Here is a 27,586-nt window from a genome sequence, read left to right on the forward strand (position 1 = left end):
GGAGGAGGTTTTGTAGGGGTGACAGGCGGTATGTGGGCATTTTCTATACTTCCACTCAATTTTCTATGAACCTAAAACTGCTATAAAAATAAAGTTAAGCCTGGTGCGTGTGGCTCTGTGATTAAGGTCCATCTCTGAACCAGGAGGTCATGGCTTGATTTGACTCTATTCCCAGTCAGGGCATATGCCCAGGTTATAGGCTTGATCCTCAGTAGGGGCCTTGCAGGAGGCAGCCAATCAATGATTCTCTCATATCACTGATGTTTCTCTCTCTCTCCCTCTTCCTTCCTCCCTGAAATCAATAAAAATATATTTTAAAAAATAAAATAAAGTTAATTTTTTAAAGTCAACAAGGGAAACGTGAACATATACCAGTATATGTGTGTGACATTTACATATATATAATTTAGATCTTGCTCTCCTGTAATTTTTTTATTCATATACTTTATTGTCTTTCCTTTGTCTATGGTGTCTTTTATCATGCAAACTTCTTTTATTTTAATGGAATTTATCAATACTTTCCTTTATTATTTTGCTTTTAGTGAATATTTGAAAAAACTCCATTCTAAAAAAGACACTCTCTTAAAGTTTCTTCTAAAATTTTCATAGAGTTGTTGTTTCACATGTAAGTCTTTAAGTTATTTTTGTATAACTTCCATCTGGAAGTTATTTTTGTATATGGTGAAAGGTAAAAAAAATCTAATTTTATCTTTTCTCATATGGTGAGACAATTGTTCACACACCAGTAATTGACTGTTATGTCCTTTTCCCACTGATTTATAATGCTGCCTCTATGTGTGTTTCTAGACTCTTCATTATGTTCCATTGGCTTATTTGTTTATCCTCCATCCATATGATGCTGTTCCAGTTTTTAGAGATCTGCAATGTTTTAATATCTGGCAGGGTAAATATCCCCATATTGTAAATATTGTTAATATACTTTTCAACATTCAAAATTGTCTTGGCAATACATAGTTCTTTATGAACATGAATTTTATTAGCAGCTTAAGCTGTAGGATATTGCCCTTTGGAAGTGTGATTAAAATTGCACTGCATTTATAAAATAATATGAGAACATTTGACTTCTTAATAAATTTAAGTGTTTTTTTTCTCATCCATAAGCATAATATATTTCTTCATTTGTTTAGGTATTCTTGTATATCCTCAAATAAAATTTTTTATATTTTCATAAAACTCTTTTGTTAGAGTTATTCTTAAGTACCTTATAATTACTATAGAAGTCAGATGTTTTTTAAATTAAATGTTTGATTATTGTTTTTATTAATTTTTGTATATTAATCTGGTATCCAGCACCTTTATTAAACTTTCTCTCTCATTGGTTTGAATGACTTGTAAATTCTCCTAAATTTTGTAAATGATGATTATTTTTTATGAAAATTAAAGTTTGTTTCTCAATGGAGTGAAAGGTTGGAGTTTCTCCTAATTTTATTTCTTATAATCAAAGACTGTTGTCTCAATGATATTGACTTATTTGAGTTTGTTAAGGCTTGCTTTGTGGTTTAGTATATTATCATTATCTGCTTGAAAAAATGTGTGTTCTCCACCATTTGGATGCAGGAATCTACATACTTCCATAAAATTAAGCTTATTAACTGTGTAGTTAAAATCTTGTGCAGCCATATTAAATGTTTATCCATTTAACGTATTATTGATGTTGTGTTAAAATTTTCCACTATGATTATTTGTCAAGTTTCTCCAAGAATTTTGTTAATTTTTACTTCACATATTTTTGGAATAAGTTGCTAAGTTTATATAAGTCCAGAATTATCATATCTTTCAGGTTTATTTTTGTTTTTTTATTATTGCCTAATATACTTCTATATTTAACAAGGCATTTTCCCTTCAATATTAATTTGATGGATACTAATATAGCTATACCAGCTTCTTTCCTGTTGCTGATATGTTCCTGGAATACTTTATCCCATCTTATTTATACTCAGCCCTTCTGTATCATTTAAGCTGAGTTCTATTTATTTTCATTTAATTTGAGAACATATATCCTTTTACTAGTGAGTTTCATTTATTTCTACTTATTGTGATTATTTATATATTTATCTTACTTTTTGCTTTTAACTACATCTTTTCTTTATTTCTCTTTTCCTGCATTCTGTTGGATGGATTGAGTTTTTATTCTTTTTACTTCCTCTATTGGTTTAGAAATTATACATTTCTATTTTCAGTGATTAATTTTATAATTTTAATGTACATACTTGACATTAAAGCCTAAATTTAATATCTCTACTCTCCTATGATAGGAGAATGGAGTGGGACCAAGAACTTTATTATGTTTTAACAATCATTATCTACTTTCCTTTTCAAATATTATTGTTTTTTTAGTGTTTTGGGTCCATAGTTTCTCATATCCTGATAACAGTCATTATTGTTATCACTTTGTATATCAATGCTTGCTTAGATTTGTCACATAATTATAATTTTTTGGCTCACTTTTGTTTCTTACATCCCACCTTTCTTTGGGGTACAATTTCCCTTTTCTTTAAGCATATTCTTTAGGGGTTGGTTAAGTATAGGTCTATGAGTGGTAAAGCCCATTTCTCTTTGTTTGCATGGAAATTCCTTAACTATGCCCTTATTCTGGAATTATAACCTAGCTGGGTACAGAATTCTAGGTTGATGTATACTCTTGCTCAAAATACTGAAGATATTATTCAATGAACTTATGCCCTCTATAGGTTGATGATAAGAATTTGCTATAAATTTAAATTTTTTATAGAAGGTAACCTGACAAATCTGATTACTTTTAAGATCTTTCTCTTTGCTTCTGGCTTCACCATAATGTATCTAAATGTGGATGTTTTTATTTATCCTGTTTAATGACTCATTTTCTTACTTTAACTTGAAGATTCATATCTTTGCTCAGTTTTGAAGTTTCAACCATTATCTCTTCAAATATTTCCTCTCACCTGTTATATATTCTCTGTTTCTGGAACTCCTGCTTAACATCTATCAGACTTATTCTCTCCTTCATGCCTCATGACTTCTCATTTATATTTTCCAACCCCTTTTCTCTCTGATACATCTGGATATTTTGCTCATATTTATCTTATAGTTTACAAATGCTCTATTCAATAGTTTCTAATGGTGTGGATTTATATTTATTCACTATATTTTTTCCTGTATTTCTTTTATTTTTATTTTATTTATTGATGTGAGAGAGAGAGAAAAACCTTGAAATGTTGTTCCACTTATTTATGTGTTCATTGATTCATGCTTGTATGTGCCCTGACCAGGGATCAAACCTACAACCTTGGCATATTGAGTCAACACACTAACCAACTGAACTACCTGTCCTGTATTTTTGTTTGCTATATTTTTCATGGTACCTGTTATTTTCTTCAATTGCATATTTCATGTTGATAGTTTAAAATACTTAAATTATAGCCTTTTTCAGGTTACTCTATAATCTGAAATTCAGCAGGGGGGTGGCAGAAGGTGTGTGTGTGTGTGTGTGTGTGTGTGTGTGTGTGTGTGTGTGTATGTGTGTGTGTGTGTGTGTTAATCTCATTGTTTGTTGTATCTATTGGTGCTTAGCCATGTTGAATTGTGTCCATAAGTGTTTTTGTGGTTTTGGAAACTGAATACATCTTCAGTACTTCATCTATAGGAATCGCAATTCTTCTGCTAAGCACCCAAGGGTATTACTATCACGGAACCAATTTTCTGTATTTGTGGGAAAGGAAGTCGCCCAATTCTGCTAAGTACCCAAGGGTATTACTAGCATGGAACCAATTTTCTGTATTTGGGGGAGAGGAAGTCCCCAAAGCACACTTGTAGTATAAAATCAAACCTCAAGCCCACATGTGGTACAAGCTTAAGGTAACAATTTCTCAGCAATTGTCTTTTTAATCTGGAACTCTTGCAGAGATAAGTTTACTATACTGATGAGCAACTGTTTGCCTGTTCTATTTTTTCACTGAAAATGTTCCTGTGAACCTTCAAGACTCCTGTCTTTATATGTGGTTCTAATTTTGCATATTTTGCCTCATGAAGGGCCAATAGCTCATTTTATGACCTCAAATAGTATAAAATCCACCCTGTAGACTGCTGAATGTGAAAGCTCCCTCTTTTCAAGAGCCACAGCATCAATTCGTAGCTAATATTTTGGTTTTGAATTCCCTCTTCATTTCCGGCACCTGGAGACCTTTTTTATTCTTATAAGCTCAGCAATGCATTTTGAGTTTTTAAATATATTGTGTCCAAAATTAACATGTCTCGGTAGCTGTACTGTCTCCTATGTTCTTCCATTACATTGGCAGAAGCAGGAGAGAACCATCTGCCTCACTTCCCCTGGCCTGAATTTCCTCCTAACACCTGTAGCTGTGTCTGTGTCCTCGGTTCCTGCTCCATCTATGAGGCCAAATCTAATTCTACCCCTGGCCCCATTCTGGTCTGCCCCAAACCACTGCATTGGATCAGGCCAGGCCACATCCCAAAATATAACTCAAGATGGACATGCAGCTTAGGGAGACAAAGGGGGTAAGTGAGAATGAGTTCCACGGTGATTGGAGCTTGGATCTGCTCTAGGGTGAAGGACAATTTTAAATCAAGCCAAAACCTAAGCACACCTTATCCTGAAAACACATTACACACATAAATTTTACAGGATGAATACCTTATTGCCCAGGGGAGCCCTTGACAAACCACATCGTAAGAAGAGAGATCCCCAACAGAGGAGCCTAGAGGATGACTGGGGCTGCGAGGAGGGGAGGAAACAGCCCACCTAAGAAGCAGTTTCTGGGCATGTTTTGTGAAAAAAAGAATTTCAAACCCATTACCTGTGTCTCCATATTCTCCAAAGATATTGATGAAGACATCAGCATCTGTTCCTGCACCAATGACATCACCAGTGTACACCTTAATTTCATACCTGTTACCTGAGAATGAGGACAGAGAAAGCCTCGGTTCATTAGGATCCCAAGGAGAGAAGAACAGAGGCCCCAAAGTAACTAGCACACTATCCACCCTTCCCTCTATCAGTGCATGAATTGTCATGATCACTGTCAGTAACTGAGCAAAAACCACGTTGTCTGACGTTGGTTCCAAACGTTCATTGCTAATACGTAAGCATATCAGATCAACACATTGTACACCTTAAACTTATACAATGTTATGTGCCAGATATAGCTCAGTAAAGCTGAAAAACAGTCAAATGGTCATTTTTGAATTGATTGCATAGCATAAATCAGAGGTAGAGTGGACTTCAGTTTTTATCTACTAGCATGTTGCCTTGGGATGCATGAATCAGCCCAAATCCAAGCTGCCACACTGAACCACCCCAGCACATTTCCCCTGGACATTGAAATGCCTCTTACTGGGCCCCCTGCATCTACTCTGCCTTCTCCGATCTGTCCTCCATACTTCATCACAGTGTAAAATTCATTGGGGAAAATGGATTTTGCAAATGAAAATTGTCAAAGCTATAACCAATGCAAAGACTAGAGGCACTAATAGTAGCCAGCAAATGCACACTTAGAAATTACCATTTATTTATTTTTTTATTCCCATTTTATTTAGATCTTTTTGGTGCTGTACTTTTATCTTTTTTGTTTGTTTGTTTAAATTTATTGATTAAGGTATCACATATTTGTCCTCATCCCCCCATTCCCATCCCAAACCCCTCCCCACGCATGTCCCCATCCCCCTGTTGTCCTTGACCACTGGTTAGGCTCATATGGATGCACACAAGTCCTTTGGTTGATCTCTCCCCTTTATCCCCACCCTCAGAGAAATTACCATTTAAAGAGCTGTATCTGCTTCTTGTATCTTTGCTCCATTCATTGAACACTCAAATGTCTCTGCCTTGGCCTTGGCCTCAAGGTGGGCTAGAACTCAATGTAAATTTGACAACATGCAGAGCCCTACCTAGGTCTCCCCAGCAGGAGCCTGCCTTAGGGTGGGAGCAGAGGGTAGGGGGTGCTGTGTGGTGTGGGAAGGGAGACTCCGCTAGCTTTCCTTTGGGTGCCAACAATCCAAGGTCTGAGGCAACTTTTCCTTCCTTTTCCCTTCCTGCAATGGCTTTCTATTTTTTATGTAGCAGAATCTTTTGTTCAGGTATCTTCTGCCCAGTATATGAAGCTGATAAAAATTAGATGGTTTTAATTGAGGCCCAGAATCCTGGCCCCGCTACTTACCTTCTCCCTAGAGCCTTCCCTGATGCCCAGGGGTTTTTATTCTCTGCGCTTTTTGGCTCTGCTATGTTGTCTGTGTCAATGATTTCCAAGTTCACCAACTACTACCTTCTTCTTTTACTATTTCCCTCAGATATGGCTTCCAAGTTCCTCGAGAATACTTCAGGGACTCACAGAGGACATCACCTAACGCAGCCCTGAAGGCTGGTTTTTGACCTGCTGAGAACCCTGAGCTGAGAGGGAGCAATGTCTTCTCCTTCTCAATCCTCACTCAAGGAGACCCATCAGGAGGAGGGAAGACCTTCCAATCCTTGCCCCAGCTGAAGGCTCCAGTAGGTTAGTCCCTCTCAGATTCCCAGCCCCTCTTGGTTCACCACAAAGAGCCCTCTGAAAAAGAAGACAAAACCAGGGCCTTCAGAAGAGGCCAGACCCAGGCAACCCCGAGGTCAGTGGCTTGAAACTCGGGCCACATTCTGGCTCCCTGGGGAACTTGCTAACAAGGTAGATTTCTAGATCCCCTCAGGGGGATCGTGAGACATGTGGTTGTAAAGGACCGGGAAGACCTTGACCATGTCCAATTGATCCTGCTCTTGATCGTCTTCCAAGTTGCAGAGGCCTCCCACTCGGTGGGAGGGGAGAGATTGATTTTTTGCTGGCAGGGCCTCTGAGAGCCTTTCATTTGGTTCACATTCTTTCTCAGCGCCAGCCTAGGGCTCGCTTCACAGAGGCAAGACCTTTCTGCAGGGTGGTGAGATGGTCAGTGATGCCACAGTGGGGTGGGGACCAGGGGTGTCCCGAAAGCCACTGCTGAACAGCGGTCAGTCAGAAGGGGCACCAGGACTCCAGAGGGCACTGGGCACAGGGAAGCAGGAGAAAGGATGGGGGGATGAGGGAGGGGAGCTGGAGAGCATTTTTGGAAGGAGTAGCAGAGATTCTGAATCATTCCAGAAGGTGGAATTCAAATTAGTGAGTTGAATTATAGAGAAGGATATTTTAGCTCAAAAAAAGCAACATTTCTAGTGGCCAAGGCTATCCAACAAGCAATGGGATGCCCTCGGGGAAGTGGGTTTCTCATCCCTAAAGACATGTAGGCAGTTACCAGGTGCCAAGCACATGGGTGAACAGCCATCTGTCAGAGACGCTGTGGAGAACACACCAGAGGTGAGAGAATGTGAGAACACTAAGGGTCCTTTTCCCTCTGCAATTCCACATCGTTTGACCAGGAAATGGAGCCCTGCAGACTGTGGAGGGAAGCCAGGAGATGAAGGAGGCATCTCAGAAGAAGGTGGAGCTACCCAAGGCCATGCCAGATGAGGCCTAGGAAGCAGGAGCCCACGCAGGGTTTGAGGAACACACGGCATCCCTGTGCTAGGCAAGTGCCCACACGCTGAGCATCAGAGCTGACGTGAGGCAACGAGGAGACAGCCAAGGGTCAGGGATCCAGAGAACAGACAGCACTGGGGTGGGGAGGAGCTTCCAGGCCTTTCTGGCTGAGGCCTTGCCCGGGGATCGGGAAGCCAGGGGAACACAGTGCAGGAGGAAGTCGAGTCAGGCACAAGGGCGGTCAGCCTTCTAACTTCTGAGAACTTTCTATGGCAAAATGGGATCCTGGGGCCCATGCAGTTGGCTGAGTACAGAGCAGGATCCCGTATGTCAGATGACCTTCACACCAAGGAGAGAGGGGTGCCACACTTCACAGCTGCTCTTTAAAGGGTCCCGGAGAGCGACAAGGAGGCTGATGAGATTACTGCTCTCCCTCCTTTTTTTTTTTCCACATTTCCTCTTCAAGCAGAACCCCAGACTATCTGACTATCTGATTTGCCATTTTCCCAACAAGGCCTAGGGCCCTGTGCCAACCCTAAATTGTAATTAAATGCCTATATCGATGAAAGAGCAAGCTGAATAAAAGTAGGGTTCCCTTCTCTCCGTTGGCAAACTGTCAGCACAGTGCGTCAAACCCTGCTCCCCAAGGGTTCTGTGAGAGCCTCAGGATTTCCTGTGAGCAGTACCGTACTGAGCACAATCCAGTTGCAACTGTCCACCCCTTAGATCTGATGATCAGTGAGAGGGTAAAATGCCCACCTATGAAACCTGGCTGCCCTCCTGGTAACAGGATCTTGTAATAACACAGAAGAGGTGAGGGGCTTATGAAAATCTCTGCCCTGCCCTGAGGTCAGAAAGGAGAAAGATGATAAGGAACAAAGGTTGAAAGAGAATGGGCAGGGCTGACCCCCTTCTAGGGCAAATCATACTGAACATTCACACAGGCCTTGCAGCTCGCAGGGCACTAGCATGTCCTTGAAGTCATCTGATCCCCACATTGGCCGCATGACACAGGAGGGGCAGGTCCTGTTGATATCCTCATTTACAGATGAGGAAACCGAGCCTCAGAGGGCAAGGTGGCATGCCCGAGGTCACACAACAGCTAAATGATGCAAGAGGGGATCAAGGCCAGGTGTCTCGTCTCCACATCCAGGGCTCTTTCCGGAATACTCGTGGCCTCTTGTGCTCTCTGCCAGGGGCCAGCAAACTTTTCCTGGAAAGTGCCAGGTCATCAATACTGTAGGTTGTACAGGCCATGTGGTCTCTGCCTCAACTACTCAACTCTACCACTGTATCACTAAAGCAGCCATGCATGATCTACTTAAAGGCACACGGGCGTAGCTGTATCCCAATAAAACCTTATGGACACAGACATTTAAATTTCATATAACTTGCCTGTGTTGTGAAATATTATTCCTGTGTTGATTTTTTTTCAACTTCTTAAAAATGTAAAAACCTGCCCTGACCGGTTTGGCTCAGTGGATAGAGTGTTGGCCTGCAGACTCAAGGGTCCTGGGTTCAATTCCGGTCAAGAGCATGTACCTTGGTTGTGGGCACATACCCAGTGGGGAGTGTGCAGGAGGCAGCTGATCAATGTTTCTCTCTCATCGATGTTTCTAACTCTCTATCCCTCTCCCTTCCTCTCTGTAAAAAATCAATAAAATATGTGTGTGTGTTTTTTTAATGTAAAAACCTTTCTTAGCTCGAGGGCTACACAGACAGGTGGCAGGCAGTGCTTGGCCCACAGGCCATTGTTGGCAGCCCCTGCCCAGAGCTCTCCTGTGCTCTCAGCATTGGTCTGTGTGTCTCTAGGCAGAGGACTGTGTGCAACTCGGCGCTCTGGGGCCTGGAGCGGGAGCAGAGCTGCCTGGTGCTGGCATGGTCAGCTGCTGGTTGCAGGGCAATCATGGCACATCCTAACCACAAGCTAAGCAGCTCAAGGCTCCAAAGGTTGGAGAACCGTTGCCCTTTCTCAGAGGTGGAGGAGGTGAGAAGGAGCATGTCCCGGGCGTAGTGTGGCCAGGAAGGGCCAGCTGCCCCTGCCTCCACAATGCTGTGTGCCTGAGCTGAGCCTCAAGTTTCCTGAGTCCAGTGAGAAGGCGGCATGGGCTGGACTTTCCTGAAGGCGGGGACAGATGGAAGCACCAGTTCTTCAATGTTAGGCATTGTGCCTTTAACTCATTGTCTAACTGAGGGCAAGCAGGGAGCAGAGCTGGGAAGAGGGGAGAGGTCAAGTTGGAGGAGGAGGAGCTAGCAAGGCGTTCATCACCCTGAGCAAGCTGGGGAGGAACAGGGCCTAGTGATGGAGCACGGGAACTGCTGCCGAGTCAAGGCTGGCCCATGGTTTACACATCTGGCATCTCATCTGTCATGAAACTCCCAGCACTGAGTTTTCTCTGGCCTTTCGGCAGGACCAGCAGCAGCCCACACAGTGCCTCTGTACAAAGGAGAAAAAAGGATCCCTTCCTCAAGACACGTTGCTGCCATCTGTTGGATAATTGTCATAAGAAATGCAAAAATCTACCACGGTGTCCTCACAGAGACGCACTTGTGCAGAGCTCAGCCTGCACAACCCAACCACAACCCTACCTTCCAGGCAGTAGCCTTCTTCCACTACAGCCAGTGTGAGCTCTGAGAGGCCAAGCTAAGTTGGGCATTGATCTGAAAAGGAGACTGTAAGGAATGTAGACCGGGGATTCAGTTAATCACGTGGTGCTTCCCAAAAATCAGAGCTGGTCTGAGCTGGCGGAGGTAGTTGCAGCCTAAAGACAGGTTGCTTGCCTCAAGGCCTCAGCAGAGGGTGGTCTGTCCTTCTTGCCCTGCCAGGGGGACACACACGCCCAGCGTTGCCCTCTTTCTTTCTTTTCTCTGCTGGCCCCATGGCAGAGGCCCAGGCTGCTCCCATCAAACGGGAAATCTGTCTCCTGCAGGCCGGCCGGAAGCTGCCTGCGTGGGCTTCCAGAAAAGGCAGGCAACGGCAGGCCCGAGCTGCCTCCTGTGTCTGGTGCGCCAGCCGCCCCCACGGCCTCCCCTGCACTGTCTGGAACAGTCGGCACATGGCAACGACAAGATACATCACCATAGAGCCACTGTGGGCGCGGGGGAGGCACAGTCACGGGGGGCTGGAACCCCCCATTCTGGTACCACGTGCACGCTGAGCCAGCCAAGCTGCTCATCGTGTTCATGACAACAGAAGTCAAGCAAATGCTTTGTAACGAAGCCTCCATCCCGCCTGCCCAGGAAGGGACCATCTCACACCCACCAGCATTTGAGCCTCAGAGAAAGAAGCTCACGTGGCCAGGGCTTTTTTAGGAAGCAGAGAATCATGAATGAACTGGCGGTGAACTGACTCACAGAGTTTCTTTCCCTTGCCTTCCACCCATTCTCAGACCCCCTTGTTATTAGACCATGGCCTTATTTCTTTGGGCAGGTGAGGAATGGGGAGGGGGTTGGAAGGAGGATGACTGGACTTTATTTTACACCCCCTCAAATCTGCAATGGCTCACACCCTGACACCCCTCACTTCCGCTCGCTGAGAGCCAGATGTAGAGAAGTGAGATGTCACAGGCGCTAGGCTGAAGGAGAGAAATTCAGTGGGGAGACTACCCAGGGCTACCCAGGTATGGAGAGGGCGTGGTCAGTGGACCCAAGGATGAGCAGCAACGCTACCTACATGCCAGGAGCTGGGTCATAGCCACTGACCAACGGCCCTTCATCCACGCTGCCCCCAAAGGTTTCCTCTGTCTTCCCTCAGGTCAGAGGCCCAATCTCTCAGCCAGATTCTCCCCATTCTTCAAATAGTACTGGAACTTTTCTGCTTTCTCAACCTGGCTGCCCTTGCACACACACCCACTTATCAAAATAATAAGAGCCTCTGACGGTTGCTGAGGACGCACTATGGGCTAGTCACACCTACTATCTCATTTAATCCTCAGCATGACAGACCCAAATGCTGCTAATGTCACCATTTACTGATGAGGCAATAAAAGCAGAAGGTTAAGAAAGTGAACCAAGTCCCCACAGTTAGAAAGGGTGAAGCCCGGATTTGAACTCAAGGGACTGGACAAGAAGGTGCTCTCTTAGCTGTCATTTCACCCCACCCCCACTTTCCAAGCCTGCGGTGGCCCAAGCAGGTGGGAACCCCTTCTGTGATTCTCACTGGGCTCACTCTGGCTAACCCTCAGAGCTCAGGGGAGGGGTCAAGTAGGAAACCATCGGTGGCTAGAATGGATACCAACAGCTGTATCAGGACCAAGGCAATGTCTGCATCCTAAGCCCAGAATTTCATGCATACAAAAGCAGCACTGAGAAAGTGCTGCTTCCACAAATAGGAAAAGCAAATGTTATTATAACACCCACTTGAAAATAAAAATAACCAAATATAGGGCAAATATACAATTTTATGCAACCCCCCAAAGGTCCTGGCTGCTGGCTTAAAAGAGAGCATTGATTGTGATGGTCAGAGCCTGAGGCACAGTGAGCCGTGAGTCCGAGGGCCTATTCTCAGCTGTGTGAATGAGATACTGTGCGTCAGAGCCCTTACTTCCCCACGTGCTCTCATTCCCTTTGAAAGCCCAGCAACCTCCTTTTCAACTGTGAAGTCTTAGCTTGGGCATCACCTCCTCTAAAGCCCTCCTGATCCCCCCTTCCTCTATGCTTCTATTGGCCTCCATTGGTCATCACTCACTTAGAACATTCTATTCCTCTGCACTATGGTTACTTATTGGCCTAACTTTCTCCCCTTCATAATCTAGACTCCTACATATTTACCCTGAGCACAGGGTCTGGTGCATAGAAGATTCCCAATAAACACCCATTGAATCACTGAATGACATTGGAGGAGCATGGCCTGGCATCTAGAGCCAGGGTGATCAAGAGCAGGTCACTTAACTTCCTGGGACTTCTGTTTTCTCCTCTATAAAATGGAGGCAGAGTAGATAAAAATCCCTTTTGGTCCTGAAATTCTCTGATACTCTTCCCTGGGGCCTCATTCAAAGCAGTTCTCCTCTTCCCACTCTTTCCGGAGATGATTTTCTGCATTGCTACGTGGGAGCAGATGGGGTGGGCGGGAAGCTGCTGTGAAGTTCAGAGGAGGAGAGTGATGCACGGCTGGCCCAGCTCTTTCCACCCTGAAATCCTTACCACTGTGAGCCCATGGGCCCAGGACCACGTTGTAGGATTCTAAGGAACAATGACTCCTAACAGCACCTACAGAAACCAGAGCTCAGAGGGCCCTGGAGAACATGAGTTGGGTTAAGGGGAAATATCAAGGAAGGGAAGAAAGGTGCTTCCCACAGGCTTCAACTGCAATCAAGGTCACGAGTCCATTCCCAGTTGTCTAGACAAGCCTGCCAGATTCTAGAGGCAGGTCCTGGCACTGAGTGGCTCCAAAGTCTTTTCTGATTCTGAGAGGACAGAATCCGAGTCTGTGCCTCTCAGAGTCAAAGCAAGCCCGAGAGAAGGGGAAGAAGACAGGGAAACATCAGAATAGCAACAAGAGCAACAACCACCATGATTTACTGAGCACTTACTCCTTGACCACAGTGCACTAAGTCATTTATATTTATTGCCCCAGTTAATCAGCTCAACCACTCTATGAGTAAATTAATGTTATCTCCATTTTACAGATGAGGAAATGAAGGCAAAGAGCTTAAGGCATTGGCTCATGCTCGCATAACTGGTGGAGTGGCAGAATCAGGATTTGACTACAGAGAATAAGGGTCCAGAGACTGAGCTCATAGGTGGGAGGTATTTTCTATGTAGAAGAATAGAAAGTAAAGCGGGGGAGGCATATCCACAGCATAAGGGAGGTCACCAGAAGCCAATCTCCTCTCACCCTGTGGAGGAGGGCTAGTCCTGGGCCCATATTTTCTATTTGGTTGTGAAAGTAAACACTCTACTAATCCTGAAAAGACTCAAGAGGCCAACCAGTATGCCCACTCTATACAGGAAGAAACTGAGGTTGGGAGAAGAACTGAGATCTGCCCCAGGTCTCATCACTATTAGGTAGGAAATCCAGAACTAGAACTCGGGGTGTATAGTCTCATGTGCTTTGTGACCCAGAGAGTTTTATTTTTTAATTAATGATTTAATTATGCCTTGGTATTATCCAGTAGAAGCTGGGAACAAGTCAGGCCTGTTGGCTTATTTGGCAGGGCCCTCATGATGGGAGGTTTTTGCATCAATCACTCAGGATGCTTTCAATTTGCCTTTGCTTTTGCACAATGCAGTCCTCTGGCAGGTCCGCAATTCACTGCAGGTACTGCAATTTGCACAGGCCCTTAATACATTAATCACAACCCCTGTCTTGTCCCGTCCTTTCTTCAAATGCACCCTAGGCACTTGCCCAACATGGTCTTGCTAAGCCTGGGCACATATCTGGAGTTGTATGATAATCACTGTAGAGCACAGCGTGGGCTGCAGTGAAATTATAACCCAGTTACCTGATAAAATAACCATGTGTGGAAACAGTGATTGGGTTGGACAAATACAATCCCATTCCCCAGATTCCAGGCAGCTTTCAGCCCCAGCACTAGCTATACCATTTGGTATAGTTCTCTTTTCTCCAATAACTAGCCGCTCAGTCTCTTTGGAGCATAGCATGAAACAAGGCTGCAGTCATATTTATTATTAATCCACTAAAGAAGACAAATACTTCTTTGAAAAAAAGCTATTTCTAAGGAGGCCAAGTGAGCAGGTACCAGCTGGCAGGGGGGGAATGGGACCCACAACAAACTGGGCCCTTAGGAGAGCAAGGACCAACTCTGCTGTTGGCAGAGCCAGGCTCTGAAACATTGATGAGCTGTTGTGCCTGGGCACTGATGGCCCCAGGGTGTGAACAGCCCCCAGGCCAGTTGGAACTCAGCTCTCCGCATCAGAGGCCAGTCGCATTGCCAAGAGTTTCCCTGGACAATGTGGTGTGGGCACATGATTAAGCCACATGATCGTCTCAATGCTATTCAAGGCGAGAGAGCTGGGGGGGTTGGAACTGGAGTGGGGACAATTATTTGGGAAGAAGGCAGGAAATGACGTCATTTTGGCAGTGAGAAATCCACACAGAGTTTTCCCAAATAGGTCTAACCCACACTTACTTAACAGATGACAGCCCCTAACCCTAAACCTAACCTAACTCTAACCCTAACCCTAACCCTAACCCTAACCCTAAATGCAACCCTAACCCTAAGCCTAACCCTAACTCTCACCCTAACACTAACCCTAACCCTACCATAACCATAACCCTAACCTTAACCTTAACCCTACCATAACCCTAACGCTAATCCATAACCCTAACCATAACCATAACCCTAACCTAACCTTAACCCTAACCCTAACCCAAAACCCAACCCTAACCCTAACTCTCACCCTAACACTAACCCTGACCCTAACCCTAATGCTAATCCATAACCCTAACCCTAACCATAACCCTAACCCTAACCCTGAAAAGTGGAGATAGTAATAAACCTTACCTCCTAGGGGTACTCTGGATTTTAAATTAGATAGTAATTGCAAAATGTACGCACATGGGACACAGGCTACAGAAGTATTCTATCCACAGGTCATGTAGCTAGTAAATGGCATTGTTGGGATTTGAACCTAGGACTCTATGACTTGTGATTTGGAGCTCTGGACCATGATGCCCTCTACCCTCTTTAAGGGTGCCTGGTACTAAGGCCATCTGTGCCCTCCACGGGACTGTGAGCACCTGAAGGGCAAGAACCATGTCCTCACCCCAGACCCAGCCTCTAAGAGCAGCTCAGGGAGGCATCACCGGCGGCAGCTGTTAGAGATGATGGGTCAGTTCAAGGACTAGAGACTGTGCTTAGGCTCTGGCCAGGGGCTGCCATCGGTGTGTAAATGCCAATGTGGCTACTCTCCTTTTCTGGGTTCTGGGTTGTCAAGAGGGTGAGCCATTCCACATAAAATGGAAGAAATCCTGCAGAACAAAGTCAGGCATTCATGGTAATGGAGGGAATACCAAGAGGCGACGGCAGGAAGGAAATTTCACTACACTTCTGGAGCCATTTGATAGCCAAGACTGTGTCCCCAGGGATAACCACTGCGGTTATGCTGAAAAAGTGCCTACCAACTTTCCCCGGGACCCATGAAGTGCCAGGACCCCTGATGCCCACTCTAAGAGGGAGACAAGCACAGGGATTGCTGCTGACTCCCTCTGAGTGCACACGTGTCTGAGATTCTTAATCAGGAAGTGTGATGCCTGTACCAGTCCATTGAAATGTGGGGAGGAAGCCAGCCAGCCAAGACTGGGACACCCACTCCTGCTGACTCACTGGGGATAAGTCAAGAGAATCCAGGAGTTTTCTCCAGCAGCCTGAAGTCCTTAACAAGAACTGAGAACTTGGGATGCAGGCAGCATATTCTTCTTTTCTTCCGGGTAAATAAGAGCCCTTCGATTGCAAAGTCAATATGGTATATTGTCACTGTTACAAACAGTTAATGAAAATTTAGGATGCATTAAAAGAAGCAAGACATCAAGGAACCCTGAATAGACAAAACAATCTTTAAAAAGAAGACCAAAGTTGAAGGTCTCACACATCTTAATTTTGAAACTTCCTACAAAGCTACAATAATCAAACAGCGTGGGACTGGCATAAGGGCAGACATTTAGACCAATGGAACAAAACAGCCCAGAAACAAACCCTCATGTATATGATCAAATGATATTCAACAAGGGTGCCTCTATTTTCTAATTTTTCTGTCATGATCAAATGTGGTTTTTATAATACAAGATCAATAACATATCTTTTTTTAAAAAAGAATAAATTTGCAAGTTGTTATGCTAGGGATCAGGGAAACAAGTCAAATGTTCAAGGTCAGATGGGAGATGGGAGATCAGAGGCAGACAGAGAACTGAGGGCTGAAGCCCATTGGGACAGAAGATATGTCTGTTTCTGCCCAGCTGGTTGCAAGAGAGGGTACATGCTGGAAGGCAGAATCTAAGGGTGTGTCAGCCTTCTGTTGTGACCACAGGAAATTCACTTCTGGCTGCCACATGCCTTTGCCTCCAATGGCCCATGACTCTGTGACCAGGATATTATGATGAATGTACCCACATGTGCTAGTCTCTTTTTGGAAAAATATGTTCAATAATGGGGCGAGGTGAGGGGGTCAGAGCTTTAAGGAACGAAGAGGAGATAAAATGGGACATGGAATACAGTGTGTGTTTTTACATGCTTTGTTCTCCTGAGTCCTGTTGAGCTAATATGACTGAATTTAAGGCCTTTGGCCAAACATGCACTTGAAATAACTTGTTTCACTCATGAAAATCAGGAGCCAGGGGCAGCCTGATGGAACGCTGGAAGCAGCCAGTTCTGATTCCCACCCACCATGCCCTGACTGTAACTCACCTTCCTTGGCATCAGAAGGAAGGTAATGGAATAGGAGAGCAGGGAATGCTGACGTTGAACTCAGAGGGACTCTTGGTAGATACCCGTTAACAAGAATTGTTGAAAACACAGGATGTGTTCAGGGCTGCTCCCATCTACCCCTCTATCATGCCTCTAGGTCAGGGGTCCTCAAACTTTTTAAACAGGGGGCCAGTTCACTGTCCCTCAGACCACTGGAGGGCCGGACTATAGTTTAAAAAAACTATGAACAAATTCCTATGCATACTGCACATATCTTATTTTGAAGTAAAAAAACAAAACGGCAAAAACACCCGCATGTGGCCCGCGGGCCGTAGTTTGAGGACGCCTGCTCTAGGTCCTCTGACATTTCCCCACTTCCCATATACCAGTAAGCTTGCTCTTGGGAAAGCCACAAGGAAGAGATGGGGCTTCACCAAGGCCCTAGACAACAGGAAGACCCTGGAGGGTGGCAAGGGGAGATGGGACTGCCCAGATGCAAGACAGAGGCCTGGGTGAGCCCAGCCCCAGCAGGGAGGGACAGTGGATGAACCAGCCTGGTACTGACCTCTGGGTATGTCCATGGGGCTGAAGCTAGCCAACAGGTCACGGCACCACTGGCGGTCGCCTTCCACCTTGCTCAACCAGCTGTTGCAGTTGAAGTAGTAACGGAGGTGAGGCCGCTTCGTGTCGGTCAGAATCACACGGTCTAGGTACCAGCTGGCGTTCAAGCCTGTGTTGTCATGCTCAATCCTGGGCAGAAGCAGACACCCACACTGTCATTGGCAGCACAGAGATGACTCCCCTTTCATGCTGGAATACCCAATTGTTTACTCCAAGGAAAGGCTCAATCATTGTTGTTGGTACTTTACCTCTGGAACCCCAGTTTCCTCATCTACCAAATGGGGATAACTTGCAAGATGGATATAATTATTAATGATGTTAATAAGTCTAGACTCCTCAGTCTGCCTCTAACCACTGTGCTACTGTCTCTCAGAGCACATTTCCCAAGTTTGTGAAAAATTGCCTTAACTTGCCTTAACCCAGAGAATTGCATCTCTAATGGGGAAGTTTAGAAAACTGTGACTCGGAGTGGGAGGAAAAGATTCAAGACTTTGATCTCCCCACAAATGACACCAGGAGAGTAGTAACACCCAGAAAGTGTCAATAGTGAAGTGGGTTCCTAATCTACCTGCCTCCATCTCACCCCAGCCTGGCCAGGGGCCAGATTCTCACCTGATTTTGTAGATGAGGCCCACATTGTTGGTTCTCACCCGGAACACATCGATGTTGGCTTTCTCAAAGGCACTTTTGCTCCTGCAATGAACATGCACATAGCTTGGATCAAGTGTGGCTCACAGGCCTGGGAGGAAAGCCAAGGCCTGGCATCTCCTACTTCCTCCACTGTCCCACTCCTGGATGTGCTACAAGCAACCAATCCTATTCTGAGATTCCTTTCTGATGTGATTTGGAGAGGAAGGGGCAAGGTCAGTGAGTATTCATTCCTTGCTTTCACACCCAGGTTCTCAATATCCTTGTCATGTACCACTAAGGCAAGCACAGCGGGCAATATTAGCCCTGTGTTACACTCAAGTAAACTGCTAGTTGATTGCAGAGTTGGGACCAGAACCTGGGTCTCCAAAGCCATGATCAAACACCTTCCGGTTGCTCTGGGTTGGGACAGTGGGGGAGGAAGGAAGGCGTGATGGATGCCATGGTGCTCTCAGGTCTGCAGACCTCCTGGCCTCTCCTTTCTTGCCTTGCTCTTGCTGGGGAGAGTTGCAATGGCAGCCCCAAGTGGATGCAGACCTTGGGTGGGAGTCCCTGGTCCTGCCATTCCAACAAGAAAGGAAATACTCAACCCAAATCAGCAACCAGGGAAGTGGGGTGGTGAGGAAAGGCATGTCTGGCATCCTGCAGATGGTGCAAGCAGAAGAGGTACACTTGAGATGTTCCACAGTGAGGTGCCAGGTAGGTCCAACCCTGGAGCATCCTAGATCCCATCAGCTTAGACACCAGAGGGCTGGAGCAGCCGCACCATGGAGTCCTCCAGGAGCGAAAGCCTGAATCACACATGGATACCTGCTCTGTCTTCTGTGTGGGCCATTCCAGCCCGGCCTGCTCGCAGCTCTTCCTGCCCCACGGTGATGCCTCTGTGGGGCTGAGAGCTGTAGACCTCCCTCGGAGCTCCTAGCCAGGGATCTTGCATCAGCACAGCCCGTGGGAAAAGAAAGGCCCAGACACATACGCCTGTTTATTGCCATTAATAGGTTTCCAAATAAAGAGAGAGGTCAAGGGTCTTCTCCCCAAGGCAACAAGGGGAGAAGCTCTCTCAGTAACAAAAGGCTTTTAAGGTTCTACAGACTCGGAAGCTGTGACTCTGAAAATAGACCCCCTTTGGCAAGCACTCTGCCCTGGGCGAAGTCTCCTTCTGGTGGTGGGCACAGCACGAGACCTGGGCCCACGGCCCCCCTAAAGCAGTGCAGAGCTCATGAAACCAGTTGACCGTGGACACTGAGGCGACCTGTGAGGGAAAAGAGGCCCCAGAGGTGTCTCTGGGCACAGAGGGGAGCAAGGGAGAGTGGCCGACCCTTCTCGGTTTCGCTGGAGAGCAAGGGCCCACTCCCAGGCCTGCTGAACATCCCTGTCAGGTTCCCACATCCAAGGGTAAATAACAGCGCACCTGTGCTTTGTTTCAGAGTCAAAGTGGTGGTTAAATGACTTGGAAAACAGTGAACATTAACCCTGAGTGCCAGAAGAATGGAAACAAAGAAAGGAATAAGAGGCATTTTCTGTTTCTACATATGAGACCGCGCCCCCCCCCCAAAAAAAAGGGATTTTTAGAATAGACAAGAGTCTTTACCTCAAATAAATACCCTACGAACCAGTCATCCTGGGGAGCAATAGGATGGAGTATTATGCAGCCACTGAAAATTCTGTTATAAAAGAAGATTTCATGAAACAGAGACAAGTTTATGATAGAGGCTTTAAAAAGGCACTATTTGTAAAATCCAACGTACAAACAGAACAACAATATACAGGACACAATTTCATTTAAAAACAATGAAGACTGGGAGATTCCTACAGAAACATGTCTTGATGGAAAGACTGTTCGGAAGTGTTGGTTATTTATTTATTATTTATTCTGGTTTGTATATGTTTTTTTATTTTTCTGAAGGGAGTGGGTCTTGCAATTATGAGGAAAGCACAGCCCTGTCTCAGCAGCCCCCTCTCCCTGGCCCGCAGCTGCCTGTGGCGGAGTCTTTGGAATGAGCATGAGGGGTGCTGGCTTCACGCACTCAGGGTCCATGGATTTGGGAAACAGCCAAGGCCAATGTTTAGGGGAAGAGGAGGCTGACGTGGAAAGGAAAAGAGGAGGTGTGGGTTTGGAAGGAAAGCAGCCGGCTTTCTGGGGTGCCTCTGACAAGCATTCCAGAAGAGGGATTCTCACAGCTGCACTCCGTAAGGGGGGCTCTGTGCCTTCAGAAAGGCCCTGTACACTGACCCTGGGGATCGTGGATTTGTACATCCCAGCATGTTAAATGCTTGGCCATGGTGCTTTCTAGTCACTCAGCAAACAAATTTTAGAAAACAAGATGGAAGAAGGGACACCAGGACAGAAAGATCGAGGATGGGTCTCTCAGGACCACGCTGCAGCCGTCCAGGGGACCATGGGAACAAAGCAATGGTCCACGGTGTCTATGAGATGGAGACCATCATCATCTTGGCAGACAAGAGGAAGGCCTTCTGCATCGCTGACATCTCTCTCCTTCGAGGAGGGAGAGGAAAGGACCCGGGTAGGGCCACACAGACTCCCTTCTCTCAGGAAGAGGCCTGCATAATCCCCAATGATTTAACAAGGCCCAATCTCAATCCACTGGGGGTCAGATTCCAGGATCCGCACTTCCGGTGAGTCAGAATGCTAGTGCCTCTGGGTTTCAGAAAACCGACTGGGGTTGGGGTGGAGACAGCAAAGGACAAGGTTCCCCGGTCAAAGGAAACATGAAACAGACTTCGTCATGCCTCCTGCTGGAGACTGCGGCTTCTCTGTGGCTCCTGGTCGATCTGCAAATGAAGGCTAATGCAGAACACACACCCCTGCCCAGGGCCCCCACCCAGCGGAGCCTTTACAGGCCCACAAGGCATTTTAGCTGCCAACCGGGCAGAGCCAGCGGGCTGAAATGCCAGGCATTCTCTGACACTCTCAAAGGGTGAATTCTCAACAGGAGAACCGTGTTCCAGAAGATACATGAGATCCCATCCTTTTGCCATACTCTGAACATGTGACCCAGTGTTGGGGTGGTCCTGGGTGATGGTGAAGGGAACTCCCAGGCCATGGCTATTGGCACTTAACCGGTGTGAGGGTCGGGGTGGAGGTCAGCTTATGGGGGAATCGAAATGAACATGTCACAGCCTTTGCCACCAACAGGCACCAAAGTTCTTCTTGCAACAGGAATTATTTTGTGTTGAGGGGGAAAAAAAAATCCTGATAAGCCATTTGGGAGTTAGGTGAAAATCTTGGGGCCTCGGACAAAAGGCACAGCGAGAGCAGGAATTGAGGGGAGAGAGAGAAGGACATGGAGAAGGGGAAGAGAAAGACAGAGTGAGGCACATGGCTGGAGCTGTGGAGAAAGGGGTCAGGGAGGAATTCCAGGAAAGGTGGTGGCTTACTTTCAAGACTAAGGGGCCTGCTACTCCGTTTTAAGATATTTACCACACGGCTTTGTTTTGGGATGGCACTGGCAGTGAGGAGGGAACAGCACAGACAGTGAGATGAGAGATTTGGGGACCGGTGGGCATTCTGAGCAGGCCGCAGGGACCGGTGGGGGTGAGGGTGGGCTGAGCTAACTGCATCTACGCCTCGTGGAGCCCGGTGACCCCGTGGCCTCTGTAGCTGGGTTACACGGGGACCTGGAATTCCCCAGAAAGCAATGCTCCCTCCCAGACCTGAATGGAAAGCGTCCTGGTGAGGACTGTGTCTATACAATTCTCTTTGTAGACATTGTCTGGGGTCCTGCACAGGCCAGCCTCCCGTGTCCTCCTTCCCCATGTACATGCTCACCAGGGTCAGATTAATCTTTCTTGGACACAGAGTAAGTTGAACCTCCACTGATCAGCTTTCAAGCAAGACCTTCGCAGTCTGGTCCTTCCTGCCTTTCTGACCTGCCTCCTCTCTGCCCTCACGAGGCCAGTAGTTCCCCTCTCAGCTCCCACAGGCCTGCGGTGCCCCTGATGCCGCTATACTTTTGCAAGCTGTTCCCCTTCTAAAGTACCTTCTCTCCATTCCTCTCTTATCTGAGTCCTTTCCACCATGTGAGGCCCAGAGGACGTATCCTCCCCTGTAAATTCCCGCTCTAGCCACGCTGATCCCACATCATTCTCTGAGCTCTGACTATTTGCAAAGAACTGAGATAGACATGGGAGGCACAAAGCAGACCTCTCCTCTTCCTCCCGCTCCACCTGGCATCTCTCTACACATTACCTCCTGCTTCCCCAGGGCATACAGCTGACAGTGTAAAACGTGCCCACAGCCCTGAAGCCTCCACTCTCCATGGGTCCAGCAGAGCCCTCGGGACCAGCCAGACTGGAGTCCTGGCCAGACCTGTGCTCCTGCTTCCCTCCCTGGAGCGTGATACAGACACGGAGGGACCCTGTCATCAGACTGCGGGGTGATTGTGAGTGAGATGGGTTGTTGCTTCCTATTGGGGTGAGCCAGAGAGGTTGGTGCCTCCATGTGGTGTCAGCAGAGCCTGGAGACTCCTGGCCCTGCCAGCTCATTCATGCTCTAGACCCCTTTCCCAGGATGCGGGCTCCCCTCCCCGCTGAAAAGGAAGGCCGGGACTCAGACACCCAGGGACAAAGCTTCCCAATGGGTTATAGAAGGTGACCTGGGGCGCCTTTCTGAAAGGATATTTTGACAAATGAAAAAGGTGAGGGGGAAGAGTCTGAGGATGCTGGATGCACGAAAGAAGGAAAGACAGTGAGGAGCCACCACGAAGGAAGAAAGTGGTTCTTTTTGTTTAAAAAAGACAGGCTGGGGACTCTAAAACCAAGTTGGCCAACTCCCCAAGGTCTAGTCGCTTCTCCCTAGAGGAGTGGCCTTTGGGAGGTCACATGGCAAAGAGGATGGGCATTTCATGTCTTCTCTTTACCGTGCCCACGAAACTGGAGGGAAAGGCTCCACAAGCGAGTCACTCTGCAGTGTAAGCAGTGCAAGGAGGCGGGTACCCTGTTCTGCAGAAACAAAGTAGGATGTTACGCCAGCCTCGACGCTGCAGCCTTCACACCGCAGCCCACATTCAGGGCAAACATGTGACACGGGGCCTCGTCAGCCTGCTAAGCCCAGAACTCAGGGATATCCTGGACTGTGGACCCAACCCCTCCACAGCTTCCCCTGCCACCCCTGGAGGTGCCAAGCCATTAACCCCAGAGGTCAAACCTGGAACCCAAGAGGCCTCCCCCATTCCTGCCAGGGCCACAAGGCCATGTGCTCAAGGAAAATGTCAACATCAAGACCTGGGTTGGAGGACCAGCTTTACCACCAACAAGCTCCATGACTTAGAGCTGCTCCCTGCTCCTCTCTAGGCCTCAGTTTCCCCATGAATGGTTGAATTAGATTTGGTGGTTTTAAAATTCCTCTTGGCTATGGAGCTCTTGGCGCAAATAGAACCTGACTCAGATTCTCAGTAAAACAACCATAAGTCGAGCTGCTCCAGCGGAAGGAAGGATGGATGGGGTGGGCTCAGAACCAGATGATCAATCCCCTGTGCCATTCAGCACAGATTGAATGCCAGCTGCCCAGGCCATCCGTAAGGCCCCTAGACATCTCTGGAATTCAGTGATTCTGCTAAGTGTTACTGCATGTATCTGTGTGTGCACGTGTGTGGTGGGGGAAAGGATCGAAGAGAAGAGAGAGCAGCCGCTGCTCTCAATGGGTTACAATGAAATGGGAGACACTGGCATACACACACACACACACACACACACACACACACACACACACACACACAAACACATCTGCACAAACACACACACGAGTAATGCAGGCAGGTTTAATATGCTGTGGGTGCATAGCATTGAAGCTCATGGCTCTCTCATATGCATGATCTTGCCTCCTCTTTCCAAAAGTCCTATGAGTTTTATAAAATGGAGATTATTAATTCCAGATGTTATATAAGGAAGCCAAGTCCTTGGATGCAAGAGATTTGGCGAAAGTTACATGGCAACTGTGTGGTAAAGCTGGACCTAGACCCAGGCTACTTGACCCCAAGTGTTATTCTCCCACATCAAGGAACAGCTAATATGGATTCATGGGAATTCTCAGATTCAAAATGGGCATACTCTGCACATAAAAACCAGGAGAGGAGCTGAGGAAGGTTGACAGGAAATCACTGGGAGAGATCTGGCTGACACCTGCTCTGTGGTTAGCAGAGGCCCCTACCACTTACTATGCCTGTGGACACACGTCTTCTCCCCTGGGTTCCAACCGGCCCAGGACCCAGGCTGAGTTGGTACTTACTTGCTGGTGAGATGGAGCTTGGGAGAGAGCCCATTCTCTCCGAAAATGGTGATGAAGACATTGGCGTCTGTCCCTGCACCACGAACATCCCCCGTGGCTGTGACCACCTCATACACTGGAGGAGGAAAGGAGAAGACAGATGGCAGGCTCAGAAAAACACCCTGATTCTTATGTGGGCTAAGAGAAGCCATCGATCCTGCCAGCCCTGCAAAGGATGCCCAGACACAAAGGACTCTATGAACTCCTGCTACAACCTGCAATCTCCTGAGCCACAATCAGACCCACAGCAAGTCCTACTGTGAGACCAAAACCTCCCACTGAATTCTGCACACTCATTTGACAGGAAAGGCCGGGGCAAGCCCAGGTCACACACTGTACAGCGTCAGTAGCAGAGTCCAGTGCAAGGCCTCCAGATGCCCAGCCTGTGCTCTTTCCAGCCCAGCACATGGATGTCCTCCTAGACACCTCAGAGCCTATATCTAGTTTTCACCTTCCTCTTTGCCCTCTGCACAGCCCTCACCTCCCATGACCTCCTGGGCATTGACATTAATCTCAGGATACTACCCTGTACCAGAATGGCTACAATGAAAAAGGCTGACCATGCTAAGTATTGGCAAGAATGTGGGGCCAATGCACTCTCAGACATTGCTGGTGAGAGTGTAAATTGTTACAAGCCCCGGTAACTAAACACAATGTCCACCTTATGACCCACTAATTCTATTTCCACTTATAATTCTAAGAGAAATTAGTGCATGTGTCCATCAAAAGATGTGTATAAGATCTGTAGCAACTTTGTTCATAATAGCTAAAAACTGGAAATAACCCAAGAATCCATCAACAGTCAAAAGGTTAAATCAGCCGAAACCGGTTTGGCTCAGTGGATAGAGCGTCGGCCTGCGGACTGAAAGGTCCCAGGTTCGATCCTGGTCAAGGGCATGTACCTTGGTTGCGGGCACATCCCCAGTGGGGGTTGTGCAAGAGGCAGCTGATTGATGTTTCTCTATCATCAATGTTTCTAACTCTCTATCCCTCTCTCTTCCTCTCTGTGAAAAATCAATAAACTATATTTTTAAAAAAACAAAAGGTTAAATCAATGGTGATGCATTTATAAAGTGTGATAGTACTCAACAACAACAAAAAACACAAACTATATAACATGTCACAACATGGATAAATCTCTCAGATATAATATTGAGTGAAAGTAAAGCTAGACACCAAAAAAGTATACTGCATGATTCCATTTATATGAAGTTCAAGAACAGAAAAAGCTAATCTGTGGTGATAGGATCAGGAAAGCTGTTGCCGCGGGGAAGGAGCATGAAGGAGCTTTCTAGAGGCTGGCTGTGCTCTGTGTCCTGTTCTGAATGTTGGTTACACAAGCATGCACAGATGTATAAGTGTGTCACGTTGTGCCTTTATGAATTTTGTGCTGCATATATATTATTTCTCAATTTTAAAATTTTAATCAAAACATTAAAAATTTGGATAGCTGAAGAACTATCTTATGGAAGACAAATATATTATGGAAAACATAAAATTCTGTTTGACCCCAGAGGGACAACCCCAACTCATGAAGTCCCCTCATCCACACAAAGACCTGTCAGAGTCAGTTGCTCTTAGCACACGACCTGGTAAGTGGGAGATGCTCAGTAAGTAATTGCCTGGGTGGATGAATGAGAAAGAAATCAATGAAATGCATATGAACTATGAAACTAAATGGACCAGTATTTAAATCCTATCCTGTTACTGGCTATGGTTTCAACCAAATTTCTTAGACTCAACTTCCTCATCTCTGAAATAGGGATAATTTCTCCCTTGAAAGGTTATGGTAAGGATTAAATCAAAATAAAGTTTTCAATGGTCATTTTCATTGACTCAGCATTTCCATTTCTGGGAACTTATCTTGCAGACACTCTTCCACAGTTGGATGAAGAACATGCATTCCATAAGGAGTTGGACTTAGCATCATCACAATCCTCACCACCATCATCATCTCCATTGTTGTCATCAACAACAGCAATCACCTCCTCATCATCACTGCATCAGCTCATTAACCACAGTTCCAAGGAGGCTGCCTTGGGAAGTTGTATCTCAACATATCCTGGGCAACCCCTGTCTGGTTGTAGGAGAGGAGAGGCCCGGGGCTGGAGGCTTGTGTAGGATGGCCCCTTGGGTCCCTTTGGATCTCAGATTCTGCTGAGTCATTCTCTTCCCTTCATAGGCCCTGTCTCAGTCAGGAGATACACTGAGGTGCCTTCTCTGGTTTACCTGGCAAGAAGGTGGAGTATTTCAAAGCAGCTCCCATGCACCCCATGAGACTAAAAGGATAAGGCTCTGGGTCCAGAGCAACTGCCTTCTCCACCTGGACCATAGCCTCTCTCTGGAAAAGCCAGAGACCTCTATGTCCATTGGCCACAGTGGACAGGAGTCCCCAATCCCCACTGGGCATATTAGAGAGGTCAGGCCTCCTCCCCACAACATCCCTTCACAGCCTGGTCAGGTCAGGCCCTGCCTGAAGCAGCCCACACCGCGTAGACCAGGCTGGAACGTGGCTCTGGGGATGTGTACAACCTGAAGAGGTGGGCACTGTGGTTCCAGTGCATTCTGTGCCTCTAAGGCCATGACCAAGGACAGGTAGCCTTGCCTCTCTAACAATGGGGGCCTAACGTAACACCTGCCCCATCTATGCCAAGGGTTGCAGCACAGATGCAACAGATAATCCATGAGAAAGGGATTGGTCTGGGACCTCCCATTCCTCCCTCAAAGCACTGGCTGAGCTCCCAGGCACCGCACTGCCTGCCCACCCTTGGCCGGCACCCTCACCTCGGGCCTTGTAGTACTCATGCTCCAGCTCGTCCTCGTTGTCCTCTGAGTCGTAGTTCAGCAGCTCCTCCTCGTACAGCGCGATGAAGTCAATGTCTTTCTTCCTCCTCTTTTTCTTCTGGGGCATCATTTTGCCAGCTGCCCTTTCCTGGCACTTGCTGGCTCACTGTGCCCACCTCCCTGCACCTCCTTGGACCCTCAACCCTCTCTCCCTGAGCTCCTGTGCTCACGTCTGGTGGGGCCAGAGCCCACACTGGTACACCCTGTGCCCCCAGTGCTGCTCCTGTTCCCCTCACTTCTTTGGCCTCTGAGCCCTTCCTATCCCTGGCCCCTCTCTCTGCCACCCTCTGGCTGGCCACCTCCTCCTGCTCCTGCCCTGGGGTTTCTCCTTG

The 27,586-nt window shown here is 46.9% G+C and overlaps 1 protein-coding gene across 2 annotated transcripts in view; it reads right to left on the reverse strand.

The window, feature by feature from the left end:
- The window catches only part of LOXHD1 (lipoxygenase homology PLAT domains 1), a 102,880-nt gene extending 75,556 nt beyond the window's left edge, over window positions 1-27,324 (reverse strand). For both annotated transcript variants that reach the window (XM_054724003.1, XM_028135951.2), the window contains exons 1-5: window positions 27,195-27,324; window positions 24,372-24,486; window positions 18,089-18,169; window positions 17,421-17,605; window positions 4,815-4,913 (exon numbers count right to left, since the gene is read on the reverse strand). In XM_054724003.1, coding sequence (XP_054579978.1) covers window positions 4,815-4,913; window positions 17,421-17,605; window positions 18,089-18,169; window positions 24,372-24,486; window positions 27,195-27,324 — 610 coding nt within the window. The remainder of the gene's footprint in view (window positions 1-4,814; window positions 4,914-17,420; window positions 17,606-18,088; window positions 18,170-24,371; window positions 24,487-27,194) is intronic.
- Between the last annotated feature and the right edge of the window lie 262 nt (window positions 27,325-27,586).

The sequence above is a fragment of the Eptesicus fuscus genome, chromosome 12 (genome assembly GCF_027574615.1).
Source record: "Eptesicus fuscus isolate TK198812 chromosome 12, DD_ASM_mEF_20220401, whole genome shotgun sequence".
NCBI classification, from domain to species: domain Eukaryota; kingdom Metazoa; phylum Chordata; class Mammalia; order Chiroptera; family Vespertilionidae; genus Eptesicus; species Eptesicus fuscus.